Genomic DNA, 26668 nt, shown 5'->3' on the forward strand with positions numbered 1-26668 from the left:
ACATAACGCAACGTCTTACCAAATTATTCATTACAGCAGTACTGGGCTACACACACAGCAGGTCTTTGAGCTGAGAGTTCAGATCTCTCAAAGTCATGGATTTATTGTTTCTGAACAGATTCTTTAATGCGAAGGTTTGACAAGGGTACCTCAAAATCATATATATATTTATTCCTTTATTAAATAATGAACATGTTTAGCCAAGTCGATTGCGAGAAGGAGAGGAAAGCACACAAGCAGGGCAAGAGGCCTGTCCGCAGTTAGCTGGACTTCCAGAGACAATGATTTTTGGTCAGCCATGTGTTACAAAATAGAAATGCACTAGAATAAAACAAATAAAGACTTTTTATTGTACTTTGCAGTTGTCATGGAACAATATCAATATTTTTTTTGTGTGGTGCATCTGAAAAATAAAACAGCCAGAAAACCTCTATGTAATACTAGAAATTAAATGCTTGATCAAACAGGCAGTAAGACTGTTCATGGTGGCTGTGAAATGCAAATATAAAGCCTATTACTGGTCAGAGATACAACATCCATCTTCACAGAAGGACCCAAACAGCAGGGATGTGACAGGTCACAGTAAACATAGGAAACAGCCAGACTGGGGGCAGAATCAGCTCTACAGTGTCTTCATGAATGTTGCGTTACTCCCTTCATACAGTAAATCTCCATCTGAATCTCCCCCTCGGGCAGTATCGAATAAGAAAGACCTTCATCTGAGCTATGCTGTAAACGATTGCCCTATTAGTTTGAATATATTATTATTCTATCTTTCTTCTAGTGGAAAAGGTTGTTTTTAAATCATAAATTAACAAATGGTTTACTTTAAGGCTTTCACCACTGAGGACTAGTTGTAGTTTGCATTATTAAAGTCAATAACCCTCACAGTAAACAGTTCCTCTGAGACTATTTTGCGAAGCACACTAAAAGGTTGCAGGTGGAAACTGTAAACGCACAAAATCCCTCTTTTAAAGCCAGCGTTACTGTGGAATTACACAGCACTACAGCTCCCAATTCGAAACCTTTTGATATTAAAAGTCTGCCCATAAAGCATTGATAAATTAGAAGTGCACACACACTCTCCACAATGCCTTTGGGCACCAAACCAGAGAAGGAAGATGCTTTTCCACCGTGAATCCGTCTCTGCCTCCCGTTCAGACTGGAGGGAACGGGGGGGAAGGAAACGCAAAGGAGGGAATCTGTGAAGATTTCCATCCCATGGTGTTTGACCAAAGGGACACCAAGAGGTAAGGCCAAGAATAAACCTACAGTGATCTACCGATGATGCTGGGATTGTATCAGAGGGGACGTGTATAGGAATGTGTCTGAAGCAAGTCATTTGTCGTCTGTTTAATACACAACAGAATATGGAAGTCGCCACTCCCGGCGCGGGCCGCGTGGGTCAGGACAGGACCGGCCCGACGAGCAGCACCGAAAGAGAAGGAGACTGGTTTCTCCCACAGCGTCGACGTGCTTCTGTGTCTCTCCCCGTCGAGCGCCTGCAGCCACAACGCAGGCTTCTTCAACCCGGTCTGAAACGTCACCTCTATTCAACAACGCCCCTCGTGCCACCGATCGACAATCACACAACACGGCCGCCGCGTGTCGCTTGCGCGGCGCCGGTCCCCGTGGGGCTCAGTCCTTAAGCAGCACGCCCATGTACTTGTTGGTGAGGAAGTCGAAGGCCGGGAGGCTGCTGACCGCCTGGTGGATGTTCATGGCCGTGATCTCTCTGGGAGGCCTGTGGGGACGAACGGAGGCTTTTCACCCACCGAACACAGCCACAATACCGTGCTTTTTCAGTTGCTATAGAAAGACATTCATATAAAACTAAATAAAGGAAGTAAAACCGCAACACACCTGTTCTGGGGAGACTTCTGGTAAGCCACCGCGAGAGCCTCCCTCAGAACATCACTGACCAGCTGCTCCGTTGCCTGCGGAGAGACGACCGATCACAGCTTTATATACGACGGATATACAACACACTGAACCATGTGTATGTTTTATGAGCTCTGCCTCGATGGAGCCGAGGCTAAAAAACCGCCTTCACACACAACGTCCACTGTGCTCAAACCTAAGGCATCCACACCGATACTGTATCTCGAGATAGCAGCTTGTTTGGCACGCGTACCTTCAGGATCATTTCTTCAACGGCCGGAGCGAAAACGTTCTTCTCCACTTCGACCTGCTGGAAGGAGATGCCGATCTGGAAAATAAGGTACAGCACGTTCTAAACCCAAACTGTACAAGGATAGCACGGCGACTGAGCGCCTGCCTTCGTATCTCGGCTCTCCCACAGAAACTCTAACGGAATGTTTTGTTCTGCGCCGGCCGTTTCTGCAGGAGAGCCAAGATGTCGGCATAGCGAGGGCGAGAGCGAGAGCATCCTACCTGCTGGGAGGCGTCTCTGACGAACTGCGATCCCGGCGAAGGCCCCAGGTAGAACTTGAACTCCTGGTCCTGTTCGTCCTCCTCTTGCTTGATCTTCACCTTGACGGGCTCCTTGACACTCACGATGTCCAAGACCTGATCCTCTTCCTCGGGCTCGGTCTTCAGCAGCCGCTGGAGCTCCTCTAGCCGGCGGCACAGCTCATCGGCGTCCTGCAGGGTGGAGGGGCACTCTGTCCAGGCACGGGAAGAGCGTTATAACACGTGGCCAAAAACACGCCCTGCCACCACCCCCTCCCCAGCGGCCGGGCGGCGCGGTCACCTCACCCGGTTCGTTGTCAATCTGGGTCAGGATGTCCTCGATCGAGTCCTCCTCGGTCCTCCGGGACTCCGGGTCAGGGGGGGTGTATCCGCGCTGGCGACACCACTGTGCCACCTGCTTGGTTTTCAGGGGGGTGATGTGGAGAAAGCGGGGCGTTTTCTCCAGGACGTCCTGAATAACCTTCTTGACGGCCACCGATCTCTGCAGCTATTTCAGAAATTTAAATACAACACGTATATTTATAATTCAATCTGAATAAAGGGCAAATCAAGACATTTGTGTCTAAGATGGAACTGGCTTTTGTATCAAAAATTTGATTGGTAAATTTGCAAAGACATCCCACAAAATTCTCTGTATTACACAATGTGTCCTCGAGATCAAGCTGAGAAACCTTAAAAAGTTCAGCACCTCGATTGAATTCATTCAAGTACTTTTGAGGATCAAAACGTTGTCTAAGTCGTTGATGAGCGAAACTAAACTGAACTCAAGCGGCGTGGGAGACGGTGGCTGTACCTCGGCCGCCCTCCTCTTGCCGATGTTCCAGCTGTAGAACTGCTCCAGCGACGCCGCGCAGAACGGGTTCGAGTCCTCGGCTGAGCAACGGGACACAGGATATGTGAGTGGGGGGGAATACATTCACACTAAAGCTGATCAATATTACCGTCATATCACAAGCAGACAGACAGACCCGCGTCTCTATAGGGGACAACAGGATATTGGGTCTAGATGCCAGAATACTACAAAACAGACACAAATGTATCTGTTTCTTGATTGATATCCAGTTGTGTAATCTTCTATGGCACATTTGTCTTTAACTAAAAAAAACAAACAAACATAAAACAAGTCTGTGGGAATAAATTATCACCTACTTTTTTCCGCTACAATGAGGGGGAATTTCTTCACCACGGCCGTGAGCAGTTGATGCAGATTCTCCATGTGATCAGTGCTGAAAACATACAAAAACGGGGGAAATAAACGATCGAGGAAGTAGGGGGCGACAGCAGGAGAAAAGAAACGGTGACGTGGACTCGGAACCCATACTCGATGCAGATGTGGGGCGCCTCCGAGCCCTGCTCCAACTTCACTGCAGGGGGGGCCGCCGCTGCGGAAGGGGGGCTGGCATTGCTGCTGCTGGGGGGTGCGGCCACACCGGGCTCGGTCTTCACTGCAGCGGGAACAGAAAACACGCGTCACCAATCGCCTTTGACTGGTCTTTTCTAAGGAGACTCGATTGCGTGATCTGGACATTAACCCGAGTGGACCTGGCTCTGTGTACCTTGTGCCGGGGATGGAGAAACCAGGGTGAGCGCGGCACCGCTGGGGACGCTGCTGGTGGTCGTGGTGGTTGAGGTTGTGGTGGCCGTCGCGTTCCCGGTAGATGCTGGTGGAGGTTTAGTGACGGCACTCGACTGGACCACTGGAGGAGACAGAACGGGTTTAAAACACAGCGGTGGGGTTGAAATGAATCATGCGACTGGATCAAAGAAGATGATCAAAAAGGAGACGAATCATCGAATAGTGACAAAAACCCACACTGCCAGTGAGTGCAATATGGGGATGAATCGGCTCAATATGGGTTTCCGGACGCTTGTGTAATTTTCAATTCAAAACCCTTAACCACAAATTCGAAACACTACTTTCTACCTTTCACAATCTACTGTTACCAAATCGTGCCATCTGACCTCACAGGCTCAGTATTTATAGGTTTAACGTCTGACTGAAGGCAGCGTGCAACGCCCCCCTGTACCTTTGTTGACAGGCATCAGGATGGTCTGCACGCCGGAGGAGGCAGTGCTGACCCCGAGCTGCTTCAGCTGGCTGGCCGGGATGGTTAACACTGCCTGCTGGGCGCTGGACTGGCCTGAGTGGATCTTCAGCATCCCTGGAGGAGAACCACAATGAACTGAAAAGTGTGACGGTTCGAACGACGAAGGAGACCGAAGCACGGAGAAGAGCCGTTTCCGTTTTCAGAAATCTCCATACCTGAGAGCGTGGCGGCGGTCTTCCCGCTCACCGTCCCCCCGCTGGACACCAGGGACGGGCTGGCGCTCTTGGGGACGGACACCGCGGCCGAACCGGCCCCCTTGGCGACGCTGACCACCGGGACGCTGCTGCTCTTGGCCGCGGTGACCAGGCCCGGACTGGCGCTCTTGGCCACCGCGGCAGCCGGGCTGCTGGGAGTTTTGGTCACACCGATGGCAGCTGCCTGGCTCGCCGCCACGAGGACAGGGTGTTGCACCACGGGCTTGGTCACGGGGGCCCCTGGGCTTGGGCTGGCACTCTCACCGGGCTGAGGAGGCGAGAGGGCGAAAGAAGGGGGCTATATCACTGAGAAAACAACACAGCGAGGGCGTAGTGACGGTCAATATCAATGCAGTATGACCTCCTCTGGTCTCTCTATGGGCCCCCAGTGGTGATCTTGTATTGCCCTCCAGTCTGGTTTATCTTTCTCTAACATAAGATTGTATTATTTTAAATGACGAACAAATATGAAAGTGCAGGACCCTATGATTATTATTTATTAATTGAGGTCCAATTATGGCAAAGCAAACAGTCAGGACATTGAAAAATTAATTACTAAAAAATTAAGTCATCCATCCAAGTAAAAACACAAATGCTGCCGCAATGTTATCAGACAAATAAAGTGCAGACGTCTGTCATGTAGATAGAGCATCTGTTCCTGTGTGGAGTGTGATGCAATGTGCTCTGGCGGTGCCTCCACCATCGTCTTCAATAAATAAACCCGGCACTCTGCACTCATACTGGCTTGAGTGCAGAAAAATTACACTATGTGCCATTATTTTACAGGATGGTGCGTCACCATGTTGGGAATGCTGATTTACTGGGATATCTGAAGAAACAACTAATTCTTGGCTCATGTCCGAGAGGTCTCCAATCAAAAACTACAAGACACGTAAACTCACATCTAGACAAAAAAATATTAAATAAATGGTGGCAGGCCTGGAAGTAGAGTGTCTAAAGTGAAATGCAAAACTATTTGGTACAAGGAAAAAAAAACTACTACTGCTAAGACTAAACTGCTTCAAAATGTATTCAGATGGTGCCATAAAACATGGACACTACGTCTGCAGAGACAGCCCTTAAATCGGTACAAATAAATGATTAAACCACACATATAATGCAGAGAACAATAAGAGCAATGTTTCAAACGGAAATTCAATATTTAATGAGCAAAACTGAGCTTCAGGTTTAAAAACACACAGTAAAGGAAATTAAGATTGAGGTAATCCAGAAAGTCCCTTGAGGAATTAAAAAGGCTGGGAGGGGAAACTGGAAAACAAGAGGCTAACAATTAGCAAAATTACAGAACACACCAACACACTGGGATTGACACTCTCTAGTGTGTCCAAAGTCACGGGCCCATGTAGGGGACTGACCTGCTGCGACGCAGGCGTGGCGTTGAGGCTGGCCGGAGCCGCAGTGGAGGCCGCCGCGGTGATCACCCCTCCGGTCATTCGCAGCGTGGTGGTGCCCGGCTTCGAGAGCTGCGCCGCCGCGCCGGTCTTCACCGCCCCATCGGACAGCTTCACTGCAGACGCCTGGGAGCCGCTCGCCACCTGTGGGATACAGGACGTGTCAGAGCGCCGAGTACAAAGCTATCACCAAATCAAATGATATGTTTTTGGCAATATACATACTCCCCACTCCTACAATCAACTAGCTTACAATAATCCACTTTACTGAAGTCTTGACATCATAATGGAACTACAAAAAATATGAAATTAATGCACTAAATATGTCAAGACTATTGTTAAGGTAATTAAACTTAATCTAATCGACTAAAGCACAGCATTTTATCAGCCAACGCTGCGCCTGTGAAAGGTCCCCTGTGGAAACTTGACTGCAGCGCATTGATCGCTCACTGTGGTGTTAATTAATTACCCAGGCATGCACAAACATGAGGATATATAAATAAAGTTTAAATTTAAGGGCAGAGGTTTTAAGGGAGACACACAAAGCAAGTACAGTATCTGAAGCAATGCCCACATTTCGAATTGCATTGCTTTTATTACAGCGTTTCAGATTTCCCCACAAAAGGCTTCCCAGTGATTAGGGATCCCTGTTCCAGATTTCTCAGCTGCATTTAGCAGACATCACATGTTGGTGACCCAGATACCGCAAGCTGTGAAGGAATACACTGTTTCGGGGACCACAAAAAACAGAAACTTTGTAACAAGTTCCCTCTCATCCATCATCCCCTGACCGAGAAAGATTCAGATAGAAATAGTTGCTGCCGGGTTTTTGGGAGAGATGTGCTACTAAACAATTACATTTCTAAGAATACTCTGCAGACAAAATGGATGCCTACGTTTAAATATTCAACAATGGAGCATTTTGACCTGAGGACACACCAAAAAAACGCTTCAAAAGATGTGTACAAGCTGCAAACTCTGAATCCCTCTGTTATGCAGCATTTGATGTTTTCACAGTAAGGCCGTTCTATCCCAAGTTATATAACAGGAGGATCTTGCCACAGTGGATAGATTTTTCCTGCACCTAAATAATTTGTCCGTAGAAAATGCAGGCAAAGACAGGCAAAAACGCTGGCCATGCGGTTTCACACTTTACTTGAGCGAGGATGGCGGCCTTCTGTCCGGCGGTGACCCTGATGGCTTGCTGTGTGACGGAGGGTGGGGCCGACGTGCTGTGACCCGAGGAGCCCCCCGCACCCTGCTTCCCCGCACCCTGGGGGGCTGGCTGGCCCACCAGAAATGTTCCCTGGAAAGATCAATGCAACGGTTAGTCGATACAAGCTAAAAGGACGGCGCTGCTATAAAAAGCACCGGTGGGGCCACTAACAACAGAACAGATTACATCATCAGCGTTGTGTTATTTAAGGATCTCTCCCCATGGCAAGGGCACGACATTTAAAATGTCACAACGCCACAGATTTGACAACATGACACCTACAACAGCTTCGGATCTCTTTACTGGCATCCGAATGGGAAAGCTTGCATGATCCTACCACCTCTATATAGTTAATCTAATGCAGTGGCCATTCCAGTACCTGCGATAGTTACTTTTCTACTTTAACTAAATGATTTATCTTCAGAGCACAATCTCTCTACATTCTCTCAATGCAACTGTAACCATTTCAATCTAGTCAGAAAATGTGGATACATTTTGTTGTTGTTGTTTTTAGCTTTTTCCACAGCAGTGCCCGTTCTCAATGAGAAGACAGGTTGAAAGACCCTCGTCTGAAGCCTGATAGAGTGAGTGACAGGGCGCTGACACACCTGTGGGGTTTGTTTCAGGATGTAGGATGTGTAAGACAGGTTTTGGGGAAGGCTGCTGCCGCCGGTGGGCGTCTGCGTGCCTCCGGACACCAGGGCCGCGGCACCTTGAGACGGCTGACCTGCAACAGTACGGCACAGTTCAATGACGTCCTCTTTCACAGCGATCCAATCTAATCTCACCGGACGATTTTAACATGGCAAATACAGGGGAGTTGTGAATAAAAGTGGATTTAAAACAGGACAGGGAACACGGAAGAGAGGATGAAAGACTATAAAGATTATAATTCGTCCAAGGCGGAGGGGGGAGATATTAATGCAAGGAGTAACAAGCCGAAAGCGAACAGCAGTTGGTGAAACGGAGACGTCAGCTGGTCTCACCTGAAGGATTCGACGCCCTCAGTATGGCTCCCTGTGGGATCAGCAGTAGTTTGCCTTTGCCAGAGGGATTTTTGCTGTTGGTTGTCAAATAAAGCTTGGTGCCGGGAGGTAGATTGGCCAGGTTGGCAAGATTGTTTGCTGGCAGCTGGAGCGTGGCCATCACTGAATAACAGGGGAAAGACAATTAAAAAAACTGATTAGATAGACTAGAGAGATTAGATCATTCTTGGCTGTGGGAAAAGGCCGTGTTGAAACATAACCTGTTTATAAACTGGTGATATGAGGCTTATACCGTGGCCTCAGAGCAGACAATAGCAGGCCTTCAAAGACTAGCAGCTCTGCTCATAATTTGGTGAATCCTTCATTATCTGTGGCACGATTTGTGGGGGGAAAAAAAAAAAAAAAAAAAAAAGCTTGTTCATTGTGACTGCAACATCAGCAAAAATGGTCGATTCAAAATATTTTCTCCTGCCGGTGCCTGTCCTTAAACTGCACAGAAACATGTCTGAGATGCCACGTGTTCCCCTGTGAAGCTCGTTAGGAAATTCAGGTAACCAATTTGTTCCCATATTCAACAGTGTACTCCTTACTTTCTGTCACTGCTTTTCAACATAACAAATTACAAGAAACATCGGAACTTTTGTGACACCAGCATTATGCATACGGAGAAACATTGAATTCCATTTTTTAATACATTAATCTCAAATCTCTGACTCAGCTTGCCCAAATGTGCATTTAAAGTGCATCATGCAGATCAAGCGTTTTTTGTATTCGTTCTCATTACACTGAAAATGTCATATTTCAATTCATGATGTCTGGATATTACGACCATAAATGACCACGGCCAAAAACAGCAATACAATGAAAATTAAGACATTCTCCGCATCGTGATGAAGACTCTTCTTCATTTATTCTTTTAGGTTTCTAAAGCACAGGACACAGGTTAAATGTACAGGTTAAATATCCAATGTGGGAACTATTCCTCTTCTGAAAGCCAAACGGTTCAGCTGCATTTTTTCCACTTCTTCAATATCGTAGGAGAACCATAACAGGTTATTTTTAGATGTTAATTTCAGAACTGCAGGGAACACAAAGGAAACAAAGGATAACTGTCCCAATTCCTGCCCCTGCTGCTTACAAGAGATCGTCTGAGGAGGGTGCTGACAGGGACACAATCATTAAACCTTGGGCATTTAAAAAACAAAACACACAAATCCACTTTAATATTGAGTATAAGAGGAGTACCTCTTTATTCCAAAATCAGCATGTGTTTAAGCCTTTGCCTTCTTCCAAATCACAGGTGTAACAAATCAGTTAAGCCCTGGTCTGGCAAACAACCAGCCATTTACTGGACCGGTCAGTGCTGATCTAATTCCATGCGACATCCTCTGAGCCTTTGATCAGCAGCCGAGTAACATTTTGTAAACGGATGCAACAAGACAAAGACAGAACCGGCATTCCCATAAGTTAACTGTGCTAAGCAATAATAATAACAACATGAAACAACAAAAATAATAATACATTCATTGCAGAAAGACCTTTGCCCTCTGTTCTTGCTGTCCTTAATCTCCAAAAGCACACCCAGCCTGGGTACGTTGCTGCACGCACAGCTGACTTGGATATTGAAGGTTTCATTACTTCGCTAATCTCTTGAAACATCTGCGAGACAAAGAGGAGGCTCTCGAACGAGAATCTGAACAGCAGCAGTCCCACCAAGTATTTCTGCACTCAAACCATCGAAAAGGAAGGAAGGAAGGACGAGCCCAGTGTCCCGTACCTGAGCCCTGCCCCCCGGTCTTGCTAGTCCCCGCCGTCGAGCTCTGAGCCTTGGTCACGGTCTGCACCTGCTGGCCCACGATGGTGCCGCTGGCTCCGCTGACGAGGGCCTTGGCTACCCCCTGGGCGATGACCTGCTTCTGCCCCATCACCTTCGAGGTGGCCGGGTTGGACTTGGTCACCAGGATCTGGCCGCTGCTGATGGCCACGGCCTGCTTCACGGCAGACTGGAGGGCCGAGCCCACGGGGATCCCCACCACCTGCAGGAGACAACACAGGGCTCTCAACCGCACTGTGGCTTCTTCTCATCGCTGTTAAAAGGTGACAGGTTTGCAAACAGGGGTTTGTTTTTTGTGATCTGCAAAAATGTGTTTTTTTTTTTCCTCACAAAAGAAGTTTTGAAGACCTGCCTGATTCCACTGAGAACTTGAAGTGTTTTGAAGATCATCGGAACCACACTTATTTAAAAAAAGGCTTCAGGCAGAATGAACTCAGACTTTCTGGGAAGATAAAATAATTTACTGCCTATTTTTCACCCGGGTGTAAAGTTTTTATTTTTGTGTCTGTGTTCCTGAAAGATCAAGCAAAATGTGAACAAAATACGTTAAACATCTGATCACTAGTTCATGAATTGATATAAACACATAAGAACTATATCCACTAAGCCTGTGTCGGTTGCCTACATGACTGGAAACCCATATTAAATAAATTTTTACGGGATATATTTTGCTAATAAATTACTTAAGAGTAGAAATGCTTAGAAAATGCACCATAATAAAAAAAAAATTGAAATTATAATAATGTATAACATCAACCTACAACTGTTCCACAGATGGTTTCACAGATTGGGATTTAAAAATATGCAATAAATATGAACCAAAACAGCAAGGCGAGCCAAGGGAATTACGCAACAGTCGATGGGGGGTTGACTCTGAATAAAACACACTGGATTAGCAAGTGGAATGATGGACTGTATCTGAAGTTGTCAGAGGCGGATTTAGCAGTTGTGGTAGGCAGGAAAAGGTTCCTCTTTAAAAACAACCAATTGTAAGGTGGGCATTTAGAATTGAACTCTAAATCACTTTTACTCACATTTTATAACAGTCTCGGCTCATATTTTGAGTAAATGAGTTTGGAATTCAGATTTTGGTGACATCTGATTAGTTAAAATATAAAAACCCATCAATTTCAAGCTTTTCAAGCCGCTAGTGACCTAAAGATCCCAAATAAACCCTGAGGGGCTTTAGACTCAAAACTCCTGCCGAGTTTTTGTTGTCTATGAAGCATCTGACGATGATGTGTGACCGACACCAGCCACGCACGGTTCAGAGGAAATACAGAAGTGACAGAAGCCATTGTGATTGTATCTGTGAAGGCGAGGCTTTGGTCAACAACGCCCTTGAGTTGGGAAATAAACCACAAGGGTTGTCACATTTCAGAAGCCGGCGCGTTCCCGAGACTGCTTGTCAGCCATTCACCTTGCTCTGCGTGGCCCCTGCTGCGGCTGCGCTGCTCTGCTTCTGCGGCGAGACGGCGATCATGTGACTGCCCTTCACAGCGACGAACTGCTGCGCTGGCTGCTGAGAGGTTGCTGTGGAAACGAGCATCTGCGGCTGCGGCTGCTGCGGCTGTGGCTGAGAAGCCTCCCCGGGCTCCTGCTTTATAATAACCTGAAAGACAGAGAAAGAGGGGGGTGTGTGTGGGTGTGAGTGTTTGTACGCGTGGGGGGGAGAGAGGACTCACTCAGCCCTGAGGCACACCGGCCCACTTCCAATACAGTCGACTTCATTTTCCATCCGTATCAACCTGCGTTATTAGTTCTTTCAGAAGCAGTAGCAATTTGCTGTTCATCCAAATACAGCAACAACACCCCGAGCACAAAATTATTTAAGGCTCACCTGTGTATCCACGGGTTCAATTGTGTATAAAAACATCAATGTTAATTACACAAGGGTTAAGACTGTTGTACAGACAATTAAAATGTGATTAATCACTCTTGTGTAAGCCAATCCTAAACACATGGTTGAAATTTAGCGTTTAGCCATTTATGGGAAACGTAACACCAATACATTAAAAGTACACAAGTCCCAATGTGACTTTAGAATGAAAATAAATAAAAAATAGTAAATAAGTAAATGATTATATACAGATTCCAAAATAAAAGTGACTTAAATCTGATTCACCCATTAAGAGAGCGATCATCAGCACCATCACAAATTCTACCTTCTGCCATGATATTACAGTGCTCTGAAACCTAAACAGATAAGTCCATTCAGCAAATCAAGGTGAAATCATGGGTTTGACATTAGATCATCAAGCTGAATGGCCTTTAACATTTTAAAAACAGACGATTCATCCACAAATCCTTCCTGAAGGCACTTAGGACTGGAGAAGGGAATACTTTTCTGCCTTCACAAAATCTCCAATCAGCTCTTCTCCATGTCTCTCTATGGTTTGTCTGTGGTGCTATTATTGACGTTATCCTATTCTGCATCGAGACAAGTTGAGTGTGGTGAATACTTCATTAAGTAAAACAGTGGAAAACCCGGCAATGTGGAAACTATGCCACCCCTCCCTAACCCTTTTCATTTTGTTATATCCTCCTTGGGGCCATGGTTATTCATCACACCAATCTGTACAATAGAGGCGCTGCTGTTCAAAAGTGTCAGACACTTTTTAATTCTTATGTAAAACAAATATATAATGGATATTACAAATAAGTTTGAATTATTCAAGTTTTAATTTATATTCAATATCAATTTAAGACTTGCCGTTGTTGTTGTGCTTTTTATGAAACCTGCACAGGTGCCAGAGAGGACAAGATCTCACAAGGTCCACAGGGGGAAAAGCAAGCGCGTAAAGCTCCTCCGTTTAAAGTATTTTCCACCGGGAGTGAGAAGGTATTCTCTGCAGAGAAAACCGAGCTTTAGATGTCCTACTTAAACAGCTTTTCAGGCAAGTGTCACACGCATCTGCCCAAGATAGCATCTGCTTTGAAATGAATATGAGACTGTACTAATAAAAGAAAGACGTCAACAGAAAACAGCATAACCACCGTAGAGCTTAGCCCAGAAATGTGAAGATTATGCGACTTGCCTGGGCTCAGGGATGCACTGGAAACAAAGGTCCATTGCCAAGAAAGAAACATCAACAGATATTGATATTATTGTATACCTTATGGATAATAATTACAATTAACCTTGAACCTCTTATTATTATATAGGCCTACAGGTGATATATATGAGCGGTGCAGTATTAAAAATCTTCTAAAACTCACACAGTAAGTGTAGCAAGTGCTGATGGTTGCTAAATAAAGACAGTTGTGCTTTGCTGATGCTAAAACATGGTTTCACATTCGTGGCAAAGTTTGTTTGCTCACACATGCACCCAAACCTGTGTCTTAAACGGTTTGAAACATTGTTCAGGGATAGTTTTAGGGGTTTGCAAATGTGGCACTCAAGCAAAAGTCCCCACTATGTATTTTATCTTATCAGGGCGATTCCAGGAATCTGACACGGATTACATCTACTACGGAGCGAGGCAAGAATATTAATTAAGACGTACGAGTTTAAATCGTGGAGTGTGACCGAACACAGGAGTAAGACTGAGATAAATCACTGTCCTTATGCAGCTGGCATAAAACATTTAGTTGGCTGCTCTAGGTTTACAAAACCCTGAAGATCATTAAACACACAAATAAATTCAAAATGTTTTCATTTTACGTTCCTCACTCAATACCTCACCTAACAACTTTGTGTGTTCAACGGCACGTGGAAATGAACCTGCAGAATCAAAACAAAGTCACTCTCTACATTAATGTGTCTGGCATTCGGTCACACACACCCACACCACTACCAATAGGTCTGTTCCCAAACTGCTTGTTCTAGCAGCTGTGTAAACCCCAGTCTCTGCTGCAATCGAACACACAGATATCTCTCAGTCGGGCTTCATGTGGCGGCTCACCTTTGTGAAGGCCCCCAGCCCGCCAGACAAAGGCTTGGGGGTCTGACCCTTAGGCTGGCTTCCAATGGGGCAGAGCGGAGGCATTGCAGCAAACAGCGAGTCGTCCTGCCAACAAAACGAACAGTGCGAGATCATGACCCGCACCTCAGTCTCAAAACCGCCTCTATTCACAAGACGAGAAGAGTCGGTGGGGGGCGGGGGGACATGTATCTTATCTCAGACCGGGCAGACTTTAAGGACGTGTACAGTACAGAACAAAACAACGCGGCACACGTCGTCTGTAGACAATTGGGGCGGGGGGGGGAAGAGACAAACGGGAAACATCATATTCCTGTCAAGATGCGATCTAGTGCAACGACGAAACCACACCAATGCTGCGGTTCATCATTTTTTCTATCAGGACTGTCGGGAAAACGGGAAAAGAAAGATCTGAGGGGGGGGGGGGGGGGGGGGGAAATAATATACAACAGTGGTTCGACTGCCACTCAATTGTTTATTACGATCAGGCCCGTTTCAATTGGGTGATTTTTGACTCGGCTGTTCTGAAATGCAAAATAATATATCTGCTTCAGGAAGACTAATAAACAAACATCTCTGTCTCCATCTGCATAATGCACAACAAGCCACTATCAATGGAAGGGATTGCTGCGTGTCCATTCCTCTCCACTAAACCACCTAATGGGTAAGATAAGAGATAAGAGAACAATGATACCTTCAGCATCACCCGCCTGGTGAAAGCAAGGGAAACAACATTTTCTAATAAAAAATAAGAAAAAAAAAATATATATATATATGCTACCACCAAACTGAGAAGGAAGAGGCCTAATAGAACAGCCACATCATACACCATGAATTGGAGAGAGCTGTGGTATTCAGCCCTGAGCCATTGAGCTCATGGAGATACTTACTTACTTACTAACATAGCCTCCTAGGTGCCAGCATAGTCAACCTCCTAACAGTGCATCAAGCTTCACGCGACTTTCCTCTCTAACTGCTGCCAGTTTAATTCCTCTCAAGCGTCCCTAATAGAAACTGGTAACTTCACATGCCAAGGACCCAAACCTACCACGTCACGGACCCCCCGCCATCTAGAGAAATAAGATCTACCAAGCCAAAAGTGCAGGCAAGAAATAAAGAACTGAAACCATTTCAAAGGAGTGGGAGTTAAATTCCGGTTTCAACTCCCTCAAATCAACCAGAATCTGTGCAGGTCTCTCTGCACAGAAGTTCAACGAACTCGAAATATCATTAAAGGAAAGAATGAATCGCTGGATAACTTTTTTTTTTTCAAATGATGGGTGTGAATACTGTCAACCACAACTGCACGCTTTGGCCCAAAAAGCTTAATAATTCTATAAAAAAATATCAGTATGATGATAATTTAAAACAATATTGTCCAACAAATGTCAAATCAATTAAAAAAGCAACATTATTTTTTTAAATATAAAATACTTCTAATCATCTGCTTCTAATGAAAAAACAATGTTTGTTGCTTTTGACTCATTGTAGGATTACAACCTAAAGTCCCCTAAAGCCAAATTAATCTTTACATGTTTTTAAATCAATACTGCAAATCAATCACTAACACATCTCTCAGTCATCAATAATAAATTGACACATTTAGATTATTATAATCAGCATCGAGGTGCAGGAGAAGTGAAAAGCCAGTCGAGGATAACAAAATGCTCCTGTTAGCACAGATTAAATATAACATATTGTTTATGTTTAGTCTTCATATGGATGAATGATATGAGGGAATTACCAGGGTCCCAATGACTTCCATAACGGAGCACACACCACACTCAGGGGAGGAAAGCAAGTAAGAGAGACGACACACAAGATCAAAAGCAAAACAAGTAAAAGATCAAAAACAAGGTGAGTTTGAATTTCCACAAGTCAGTCTGCTGTTGGAAACTCAGATTCATCTTGCTTTGATCTCTGCTCTACATCAAAGCTCTCCAGACTGAAGTAAACAAGAGCAAAATAAGTTTATAATAAATCCTAATACATTCTGATACATACATCAATCCTACAAGCAGCTTGGGAAGACTTACAGGTTGTGTGAGTTGTCAGTCATTCAGTGTAGGCACATACACCTTTGAGAAACTTTCTTATATCGTTGATTATATAATAACAGGGGTTAGCAGCCCTGGCCCTGGAGGTGCCCCAACCCTGATGGCTTTTGTTCCAACACAGCTCTCAATTACTTAATATAACTTTAATTGAAGTAATAAATCTGCTTAGACTTGAATTGACTTTTTAATTTGTGTAATAAAAGAGTTGGTTCTTTAATAAGTTCTCTATACAATTTTATACTTCACTTAAAACCCCTACTGCTTAAAATAATTAAAAGGTTCTGATTTAGGAAATTATTAGTTCAATTAAGGATTCTTAAGTAACTGATAGCTCGGTTAAAACAAAAACCAGCAGGGTAGGGGTGTCCTCCAGGAAACCACTGATATAGAATATATAGTAATAAACAAACATGTACTCAATTTCTTTAAAACCCAAGTGATACTGTGCTCCCAAAACATGGCCATGAAAGAAAAACAATAGAATTCCAAACCCAAAGACAGATATAACATCCCTGACATCATCAACAGGTATCTCTGCAGTTTAAAGTTTCAGTAACAGCCGTCTCTATTCAAGAGAGACTGATCCGATTCATTCCAAATTCACGTGCACTATGCTAACACAACCCACAATGCAGCCGTCTCTGGAGCCTCTTTCCTGCGAGGGAGTCCTTACCTTGACTCCCGAGGTGATGAAGCTGGTGCCGTGCAGTTTAGGTGCCGGGGATCGCGCTCCCTGGGGTGCCGGGGCTGCGCCGGCCTGCTTGCCCGTCGGGCTCCCTGGGGAAAGAGCGAGTAATGTGTCAACAGCCCCCAAAAAGGCAGGATCATCAACTGGGGGGGCAAGAGAATGTCTACCAGAAGTTTAATGAATCCCCTTTAAAGGGTTCATACAAAATCTATCGACTCTTTTAGCACAGACTAAAGATTTCTTTAAACTTCAATCAGTAATAATAATTATAATACAATATCAAACTCTGCAAAGATTTTGGCACTTTCAGACATGATGTCAAGTGTTCTAGAACGCAAATCTTTCAAAGACAAATCATTCCAGGCTGCCGGCATGTAAGCAAAGCGATTTAATATGATATTTACAAACAGAAAAACGGTGTAACTTCACCAACTCATTGAGGTGCAAAACAACCAATTCATTCCCAAAGGGGAGACAGTGAATTTTGTTATTTAAATTCAACTGCTGAGTGCTGTAGAGCTTTCTTCATGAATGGAATATTATATTGAAAGTTTTATACGAGTCCTGCTCTTAAGACCCCAGTCGGATGATAAACTCAGTCCGACAGCGAGATTCGACGGCAGCCCGTATATGCTTGCTCAGGAACGGCACTGTTCAGATCAGCCTTTTTTTAAATGTAGCACAATTTCATTTTTTATGACTGAGGGTATTTGTGCTACATGGGCATCAAACCCAAGCAGTGCAGATTAACGACTAATTTTCCGTCAAGGTAACAAGGCATCTGCAGCGGCACACCCTGACCCCGGCAGGGTTTATTGTTGCCTGCATCGCTCATCGTAAGGGTCTCTCTCTGCAGGCTCAGCGATGCTCCTCACTGCCTGCCTGTCACCCGGCCACAGCACGCAGAAACCAGCATGCAATGTGCACCTCATACCGTGTTCATATTTTTGTGTACTTCTGCTAAACTGGTCTTGAAACAAAATCATCAACATCATCATCTCAAAAATAGATCAAGTGTCATAACGAAGGGTTTAATTGTTGTGCTCTTCAGCGTCACAGTTCGAATGACATGCAGGACTGTAGGAGAGTCGGGTTCATGCTGAACAATTATCTACGGACGGTTCTGTACATTGCAGAGATGCCAATACAAGTGCTGAGCGTCACCTCATTTGGGTGCTTTTCTGGCTCCTGGTTAAACCATCTGCTCCTGGTTAGACCAATGCTAGATTAAATGGTTGGCCAAGAGAGAGAGCGATGCAGGAAATTATAAAACACCTGCTACACGGTAGACTAGATACACAATCAGACACACACACAGACATACACGCAGGCCATGCAGGAAACAAACATGGTGCTCATGGAAAAGGGCAGGCAACAGAAAAAGAGACCTAAAAATATGTACATGATAGAAAATGAACTGTTCACAACTGGCCTTTATCCCTAACCCTGGGCCACAATGCCTCTTTTGTCCGATGTGTAGGTCTATTCTCGGCCAAGGAAGAGGCGTCTGTCTGAGCGATCTCAGCTCCAGTCTGTACCAGCACCGTTCTACAGCCAGGACTGAATAAGGCATCACGAGTCTTTAAACCCTTCAAGCCTGAATCGCTGTCCTGCATACGGCTTTGTCAAGACCGCAGAGATTAAACTCAGTCACACAGGGCAGTGCACTTTAGAGACACACGGGCGCCGTGATCTGTGTGCCGGTCGTTTTATATTAAAACACGCAAGAGGACCTGTTTACAGCACAATCTGTCGGTATAATCCATTCTCGGCAGAGCGAGGCTTGTTCTACTACTCGTGATAAAGCCGGGGACACACAAAACGGACAGTTGCTGATTCTAGCAGACGAGCATACAGTTCCTGGACGGGATGGCGATGCGAGATGTGCTCGGGGTGTGAGCGGTGACCCCCACGGCAGGCTTTTGCTACCTGCGGTCGAGGGTGCCATGCCAGCCACCTGCCCGGGCTTGTCCACGATGATGTAGGGGTTGTTGATGACAGAGGAGCCCTGCTTCATGGGCACGGGGGTGGAGGTGGGCGTGCGGGGCAGGGGGGAATGACTGGGAGTGGAGATGGGAGAGCCTGGAGCAAGAACAAGAGAGGAGGCCGGTGTCAGAGGCGCCATCGATCGGGGGCCAGGGAACACTGGCGGCGCATGGGGCGCCATCGGTTTTACCCCAATCTGCAGTAGCGCCCCATTTCATAACATCAGAGAGACGAGACTAAGGCAAGATACTACTGCACTTAGCTACGGTGGCCCTGAAGCTCAAAACACAAATGTGTTTCTCTTATTGGTTTTGTCTTTTCCTTTTTGCAGGTTTCTTTTTCTTTGTGTTTATAGTTTTGTTTTCTTCCTTTTGGTGCTTGTGTCTTTTTGCATTTGTGTTTCTTTTTAAATTTGTAATCAGGTTTTTCATTTCGCATTTGTGTTTTGCACTTCAGGGCCACCGTACATAACACATCATGTACAGACTCCAAATTACAAGGTAGAATGCATTGCTGAGGCTCTGGAGTCCTTATAGATTATACTCGATTGAAACAGTTAGCTTAATGAAAAATCCCACTCTTTAATTAATGAGAGGCCTCTCTGTGATCATGTGTGTTTGACACTTGGGAGCAAAGCAGAGATTAAACAAACAGAGCTCCCAAAAAGATTCCCAAAATTAAAAGAGAATGTATAGTAAGTATTTAACTACTACACTGAATAATATGACCCCCGCACAACTTTCCAGTGTTGTCTCTCCTGAACACTTTGAGAAGTTATTCTGATTTAGTTCCTACTGCAATAGCATGAAAAATCATAATAGAGGTGGGTATATTAAAACACAGCCTCACACGGATTGTGCAAACTAAGACATGCATGAAGTAAAACAACTAAAACAAACAAAAAAACAGACACAATGTAGTGGGTGTGAACTGCTCCTTTAAGACAACACACTTGCTGGGAGGAACGTTCTCCCCAGATGGCTGCGGTACCTGACACGATCTTGCAGCTCATTGTGATTGGCTGGAACGACTTCCCGGGGGACTCTGCCGGGTTGGGCGCCTGTCCCTGTGGCACAATCTTGCAGCTGGCTGTGATTGGCTGAAAGGCGGAGTTGCTGTGGGAACCGAGGGTGATTTTCTCCGTGGCTTTGGGCCGGGACGGCGTGCGCTCAGGAGAGAGAACGGTGAAGCTGGAGGATCGGCCAGCCTCGGTCTTGATTGGGAATCCTAGAGAAAACACAAACAGGAAACCAAGACTGATAATTCAGATAACACAGTTTCCAATATACAAAGAGGCATCGTTTTGAACCTGGTCTCATAATGAGAGAGATATACAGGAAATTACTACTATTTATACTAGTTGATTACTACTAATCATATTTATTACAAATATACATTCTGGAAATCAATAACTAATGATTTATGAAGATGGAAATCATTCAGCACTTCAGCACTAGCAACTTATAAGTGAGTTGGGGACACGTAATCCACTCAAAATTCACGGAACCCCATGAAGTTTTTCAACTTTTTAGTAAATATGAATCTGGGGAAGTGAGAGACAGGTTGTTCTCCGATACTTTCACAACAAAAGCGATCGTTGGGAGAGAAACAGGTGTAGCGTTTGAAGTCGGCACTCAAAACTCATCTTAGTGGATCACACACATCACTCAGACGACTTTAACATGCATCTGCAAGAGGCGGCAATTTCCATATTTCCAAATCATTAAATATTGAGCACGTAAACAGCAGTGGAGCACTTTCAAGTTTCGCTCTTTGCACCCGTGGTAGATATTCCCCACAGCGTCTCCTTTTCAAACGAATTCGGTCTTTTTGCAGAAGCCGTTTGGCTGGACGAGTAACTTAGGACGGTAAATAACCTCAGCAGAAGCGAGACGTCACGCGCTTCTCACGAGTCTTCAGAGACAGGGCCGGGTCTCTCAAACCCCATCTAACTGGTATCAGGCTATCATTAAAATCACTACAATTCAGCGGCGACACAACACCCTGCTTCAGCGGCCAGTCACCTTTCTCCGCGGCACCGAGGGACTCCTGAGTCAGACGGACGGGCGAGGAGGGGCGGCCTGCGGAGGGGCCGGGGGTCTGGGGGGCTGAGGGAGGGACAGAGGGCTGGACGGACGCTATCTGCTGGGAGGAAGAGCAGGGGAATGTGAAGTAGTCATCGCCCAGAGAGTGTCGATGCAGCTCCACATCCACCACCTGCCAGAATGAGAGACAGGGAGAGAGGGGGGAGAGAGAGAGAGAGAAAATGTGTGGTTTGTTTGAAGGGGAATGATAGTTATATGAGAGTAATTCACCATTTCATCCCCAATTTACCTGCAAAACACACACACGAAGAAAACAAGTAAATTTAATCGAATTAAAATATATGCCGCACTGTAGGAATTTGCCGTTAGTGATTACAATCGAAAATAAAGATTGTTTATTATTATTCTCGGCACCATACAGCCGATTCCTTACCGTTTCGGCACCCAAAGTCTGCAAACCAGTGTATGTTCGATCCAGCTGGTGAAAGAGAAGCACAAGAAAGAAAAAAGAAATCATGACCTGAATGGAGCGAATGGAAACTGGTAAAATGAGGAACAGCTTACATACAAACACAAAAACACATTTCATAGTTTAGGGACGCTACAATGAAGGGTGTCTTCTACATTTGCCTGGGGGACCTCACCCTCTACTGATGCCCTTTTTGAGGAAAAGTAGGATTAAGACAAGTCTAGCACTACTGTAGTAAATCAGTCTCTTAAAAATATAGCCCAATAACATAACCCTCAGTGTAAGGGAGACCCCTGCTGGTCAGAAACACCAATAAAGACAATTGACACACAAAACAGCCATGCAGTTTTGACTGAATCTCTTCCACGGTCTACAAACCCCACACTTTTGAATACCAAAGCAGTTGAGGTCAGACAGAGAGAGAGATTTGTGTCGGTCCGTCGGTGCCACACCTTGAGGTGGTGAATGATGTCGATGCGTTTATTGCGAGGGTCCTTGAAGTGTATCTGCACTCGGACAGGGAACTCGCCCCAGCCGCGCCGGGTCAAGTGGAAGGGAGGCTCACTGTAAGCAGAGGGAAAACTGTGTGAATGGAGTTCCCTCTCCGTATTTGCCGCCCCCACGGGACGGCACTGTGAAGACCCTGCACCGAAATGCGCTCTTTCCGACGCTTAGGAAACGCACCTGACTTCCACCAGGTCATTGGGCTTGTAGCTGGGGTGCAGGAAGAACCAGACCTTCTTGACAAAGTGGTCGATGGTGGGCTCCTTCCTCGAACCCCGGACATAGACCATCCACTTGTGAGTCGACTGGTCGTTCTCCTCCCTCTTGTCAGGCGGGATGTACCTGAGAGAGAGGAGGGAAAACAGAGGACATTCATTACACACACAGGCACAGACAGACAGATAGACACACATAAAAACACAGAGAGAGAGAGAGAGAGAGAGAGAGAGAGACAGACAAGACAGAGACACACACACAGACAGCGAGAGACACACAGACCGACAGAGGGACTGACAGACAAAGACACACATAGAAACAAACTGACAGACAAAGAGAGAGAGACAGACAGACAGACACACAAAATCTTAGCATTTCTATTTCCTATTCAAGTACAGGCATGACAACACAATTATGAATTTCACTTTGCAGGAGGAAATGACCCGTAAATCAGGGGGAGAATTCCTTGCACATAACTATAGACTTCAAGAAAGCCATCCACCGCCAGCAGGCAAAGTCCTCTGACACATTCGAAATAGTTTAACTATCTGAACATCCTGAATCATACAATTATATTGCCTACTTCTGAACTACGACATAAAAACCAAAGACAGTTCCCTGGAAGACTCCTCGATACCTACTCGATAATTACTTCCTTAAAGAAGCAAAGGTAAACATTTGAATGATTAAAAGGTTTCCTTGGAAGTTGCATTGTCATGTTTTATGACTTTTTTTTTTAAATATATATTAATTTACTCTGTTATCAAGAGCTGGAGATGCACGTGTTTCACCCTCACGCAAGTCAGTTTGCAAATCCGCTCAGAATTACATACTTGGAGACGTTCCCAACCACGATGGTCTTCTTGGCGTAGAGGCGGGACGAGTCCTCCCCGGTGGTGTGGAAAGTGAAGTGCTGATCGAGCTCCTCCGGGGCAGTGACTCCAAACGTGTCCTTCAGAGACAGAGGGAGGACACTCAACTCAACAGATACTCAGCAGATACTCAAAGGGCACAGTATAAAAAGATCACGAGTGGAATTCAATTAGGTACAAGATATTTAAAAGGCAATCACTTGGATCACTCAATACACCCACATGTTGGACTGCAGGATATTTAATGAACAGCTTGTTGAACAGTTCTGTGCATTTCTCAAGAGGAGATATAGCGGATACTTTCACAATTTGTTGATTTCTCAAAACTCTGAACCCACAGAGTCTGGAGAGAAGTGTAAGATTCCATGTTAATGGTTTAATTAGACAAATTAAGGAGCCGAAAGCCGGAGCCGAAAGCCGGGCTGGAATAAACCCCCCCCCAGGACTGGAGTTTGACACCCCTGGTCTAAGACCTCAGTCCAGAAGAGCCGTGTTTAATGCACTCTCGGCTCCTCCTGTGCGGACAGTGCGTCACAAAGCAAATTGTCAACCCACCTTCCCCGTGTTTCGGCCCGGTCTGCGCTCCTGCCGGCCAACGTCGTCCCTCCAGGATCCGTCCCCCTCCCGGTCCAGCGCCTCGCCCAGCTGGGACAGGGACTCGCTCTCGGAGGGCACCAGGGAGGGCGTCTCGGAGCCCTGGTTCAGGGGGGAGGACGAGCGGGACGGCGACTCCAGGAAGCGCTTGATGGCCGGGTGGTTGAAGACCGAGGGGTCACTCTTCGTGCCCTGTTGGAAACGACACCAGGAATCGGGTAAAACTTGTATGACAAACGCATGAGAGAGAGCCCATATACTTTAAGAGATTCATGTATCGGGTCGACAAGAAAGGCAGGTGAGGGTAGGCGTCTCGAACACGTCACGTCAAAACTAAACGCATATCTTACCTCGGACATTTTGGGCTGCCCGGCGCTGGCATAGTAATTGGCCACGATGCAGGCCCTGAGCTTGTCCATCATCCTCCGGGCCTCATTGAGACGCTGCAACACGAAGAGCTCACGTTTCAGAAATACAACTAGAACACTGAAAACAAGACCCAATTTTAAGCCCTTATCAAGGGATTAATAATAAACACATGAACACGCTTAGCGAGATCTGTGTCTTACCTGCATGATGATTTCAATCTCATGCTCTTTGCTTTTCATTTCCAGGGAAAACTGGTCCTTGATTATGGCTTCGATCTTCTGCACGGTGGCATCCCGGGCTATGGAGGAGAAAAAAGACAAAAAGGCGCACGGCAGGCACATGAGAGTTTGCACATTCACAGTGTTGCCATCCGGACTGTGTACTGCCTAAAATGTGACATCATGGTTACGTTGATGCATCTAGAACTTGTCATCTGTTTGAATTACATCAGAACCCCCCAATCAAGGGCAAATTATTTTCTCTTAAAAAAACTCACATTATCTTAAATCTCTGTTTTGTTTCCTTGTACAGTTGTTTGGACCTACTAGGTCAAACCTGCTTTGGAGCTAATTGGATGCTAGCAAGTATATACAGATGAACATCAAGTTCAGTAAATACACATAAATACACAAAAAAAGTCTTAAGCAGCTGGATTTTAATGTGAAACCAAAAACACAATTTACCATTCTGCTCAGCAGCTTTGTGTCGTTTGCTTTCCTGTACAACTGAAATATCTTCATAGTCTGGGTCCTTGTCTTCAATTTTTCTTTTGATGCCGGACATGGTTGTACTTTATACTGTGATTTCTGTATTCAAAAAAACACACGTTGAAATTAACAACAACCTTCATCCAAAGTGACTTACATGGTTTCATAATCACTTGAAGAATGTTGTACATATATCCAGTATTAATACATTAAGGTATAGGAACAGTCTGATCCTTTGCATATGTGTGACCAATAACACAAGTGGAATATTTCTCTTAAAAGTGACATTTAGATACAGATTAAATTGGCTAATGTGATTATCTATTAATAAACCTAGTTCAGCACCTGCCAGGTGACATGGCACATAGCGGTTTGCTCAGAGCATCAGCACAGCAGGCTATTGCACTTAGTTTCTCTCGGGGGAAGACAGTTGATGGAAGTGGGTGGCTGTTCAAATACTGAGTTTGTACAAAGTGTAAAGCGCCCTGAGAAGGCATTATATAAAATTAATACATTATTATTATTAGTCTGCATTTTTCAGTGTTAAAATAGCCTAGTCTTTCATATACTTCTTGCTTCATCCAAAAGTTATTTTTTCTTTTCCATTAAACCAAAGTTGAGCCCGTGTGTCTAAAATCGTCTCTCTACTATGATGGCTGTGTGAGGAGGGTCTTCGCTGTGCCCACTGCCTCGGTCTGTCTAGAGATGAGATTATGTCTTCTGCCACAAAAACAAAACTGGCTAATGACAATAAATACATAGAAAATGCTGATATAAATTGAAGCCTATAACAGCCTGATACTTACATGGTTTATAAACCCACAGAAAGAAACCTGCATAAAATCTACAAATGAATGGCAGGAAGTTTGCAGGGCTGAAATACAATTTACTGTTGAACTGTATGGGACACGTGTGGATTTTTCCTGTTCTCCGCTTGACCTGTAGTGGGATGTATCCGCAGGTTTTCCATAGGATAATGTTATATTTTTCAAAGTGATTTTAGCAATAACTAGATAGATCTCCTTCCAAGTAACTGAAACTGCAGGTAATTACTTGGAATTACTGGCATGTTCCTGGAGTGCAGTTTAATTTAATTTAAGGCACTTGATCACACTTTCCCGTTCATTAGACCACCAACACTTTTCTTAAACAAGAGCACAAATACACAGGCCACTTGTGATGTGCTGTGTTTACAACCCCAGTTATGGTTGTACCGAGAGCTTACTTTACAGATGTTGCATATTTAAACTGTTTACATCAATATGATTTTATTACATGAAAAACAATGCACCACGCTACTTGGCGTCAGGTGAGCCACTTGCACCGCTTGTGCTTCTTGCAAAAGAGCTCAACCGCCACATTTAAATATTTAGCTACACTTTGCACGGAGCAGGTGAGTAATTTACAAATGAATATTAATATCTGGGGGAGGTTGCGTGGAAACCCTTAATAAAATAGTAGTAAAACAGTAGCTGTGAGGGTGTGGAGGAAGCAGACAACATGTTGCAGCACAGTGTAAACACAGACCGTAGCCGAGACAGCTGGAAAGCGTGTTTGCAATGTTGAGAGCCACACCAGCCTCTCCTTATTTTAGCCGAGGAAGGCGGCACCTACTGCGGCCGTCTCCGATTACTCGAGTGCGCTGAAAGCCTGAGGCCTGGGCGCACCGGGTATTTTAATCAATTTTAATTATTGGTGCAGATAGGGGGGTTGTGTGCGTTTGGCTGGTCGATATAAACACTGCGGCGACAGTCTCTGTCATGCACCATCAGGAAGCCCCGGCTCCTATGACCCACTCCCTGGCATGCCGTGATTCCGCCATTCACCTACCTTGTACCCGGGATCAAGGCGGGCAGACTCCAGAGCTACACGGGGGGACGACTACTGCTCTTTGGCTGGGTGGTGGCGGAGAAGAGCCGGCGGAGTGCGAGCCCTGGCTGCGTGGGGTGTTTCCCGGGGATGTGGCGCTAAATTCCGCAGCAGATCTCCGGTACATTTGAGTCCCCGGCGGTGCTTTCTTTGGGCAGGGAGGTCTGGGCGCCAGGAGGCTGCACA

At 45.4% G+C, this 26668-nt stretch overlaps 1 protein-coding gene across 5 annotated transcripts; it reads right to left on the reverse strand.

Moving 5' to 3' along the window:
* Positions 1-327: 327 nt before the first annotated feature.
* yeats2 (YEATS domain containing 2) lies at positions 328-26668 on the reverse strand. 5 transcript variants are annotated; one of them, XM_066709823.1, is made up of 31 exons: positions 26444-26668; positions 24590-24712; positions 24107-24204; positions 23888-23980; positions 23499-23729; positions 22905-23023; positions 22036-22197; positions 21804-21915; positions 21316-21360; positions 20862-21054; positions 19828-20064; positions 18781-18933; positions 16837-16940; positions 14089-14193; positions 11604-11795; positions 10127-10385; positions 8350-8511; positions 7972-8090; positions 7304-7453; positions 6112-6291; positions 4697-5003; positions 4461-4595; positions 3990-4130; positions 3755-3878; positions 3583-3659; positions 3227-3306; positions 2719-2920; positions 2395-2624; positions 2135-2209; positions 1864-1937; positions 328-1744 (listed from the first exon to the last, which is right to left on the reverse strand). In XM_066709823.1, exons 2-31 carry the CDS (start codon positions 24687-24689, stop codon positions 1639-1641), a joined length of 4365 nt encoding a protein of 1454 aa, XP_066565920.1. In that variant the 5' UTR covers positions 24690-24712; positions 26444-26668; the 3' UTR covers positions 328-1638. The 5 variants fall into 5 exon arrangements, with proteins under 5 accessions (XP_066565920.1, XP_066565923.1, XP_066565921.1 ...); XM_066709826.1 differs by lacking the exon at positions 18781-18933; XM_066709824.1 differs by lacking the exon at positions 14089-14193.

This window comes from Amia ocellicauda, chromosome 7 (assembly GCF_036373705.1).
Source record: "Amia ocellicauda isolate fAmiCal2 chromosome 7, fAmiCal2.hap1, whole genome shotgun sequence".
In the NCBI taxonomy this organism is placed as follows: Eukaryota; Metazoa; Chordata; class Actinopteri; order Amiiformes; family Amiidae; genus Amia; species Amia ocellicauda.

Bases quoted from the DNA above. Each gene is read 5' to 3' on its own strand.
- yeats2 (XM_066709823.1), bottom strand. From the start codon at position 24,689: ATGTCCGGCATCAAAAGAAAAATTGAAGACAAGGACCCAGACTATGAA. The intron at 4,596-4,696 runs GTATGGAGATTT...GTTCTCCTCCAG, and splicing joins GACCGCCGCCACGCTCTCAG to GGATGCTGAAGATCCACTCA. The intron at 2,921-3,226 runs GTACAGCCACCG...TTTCTGAAATAG, and splicing joins GCAAGAGGAGGGCGGCCGAG to CTGCAGAGATCGGTGGCCGT.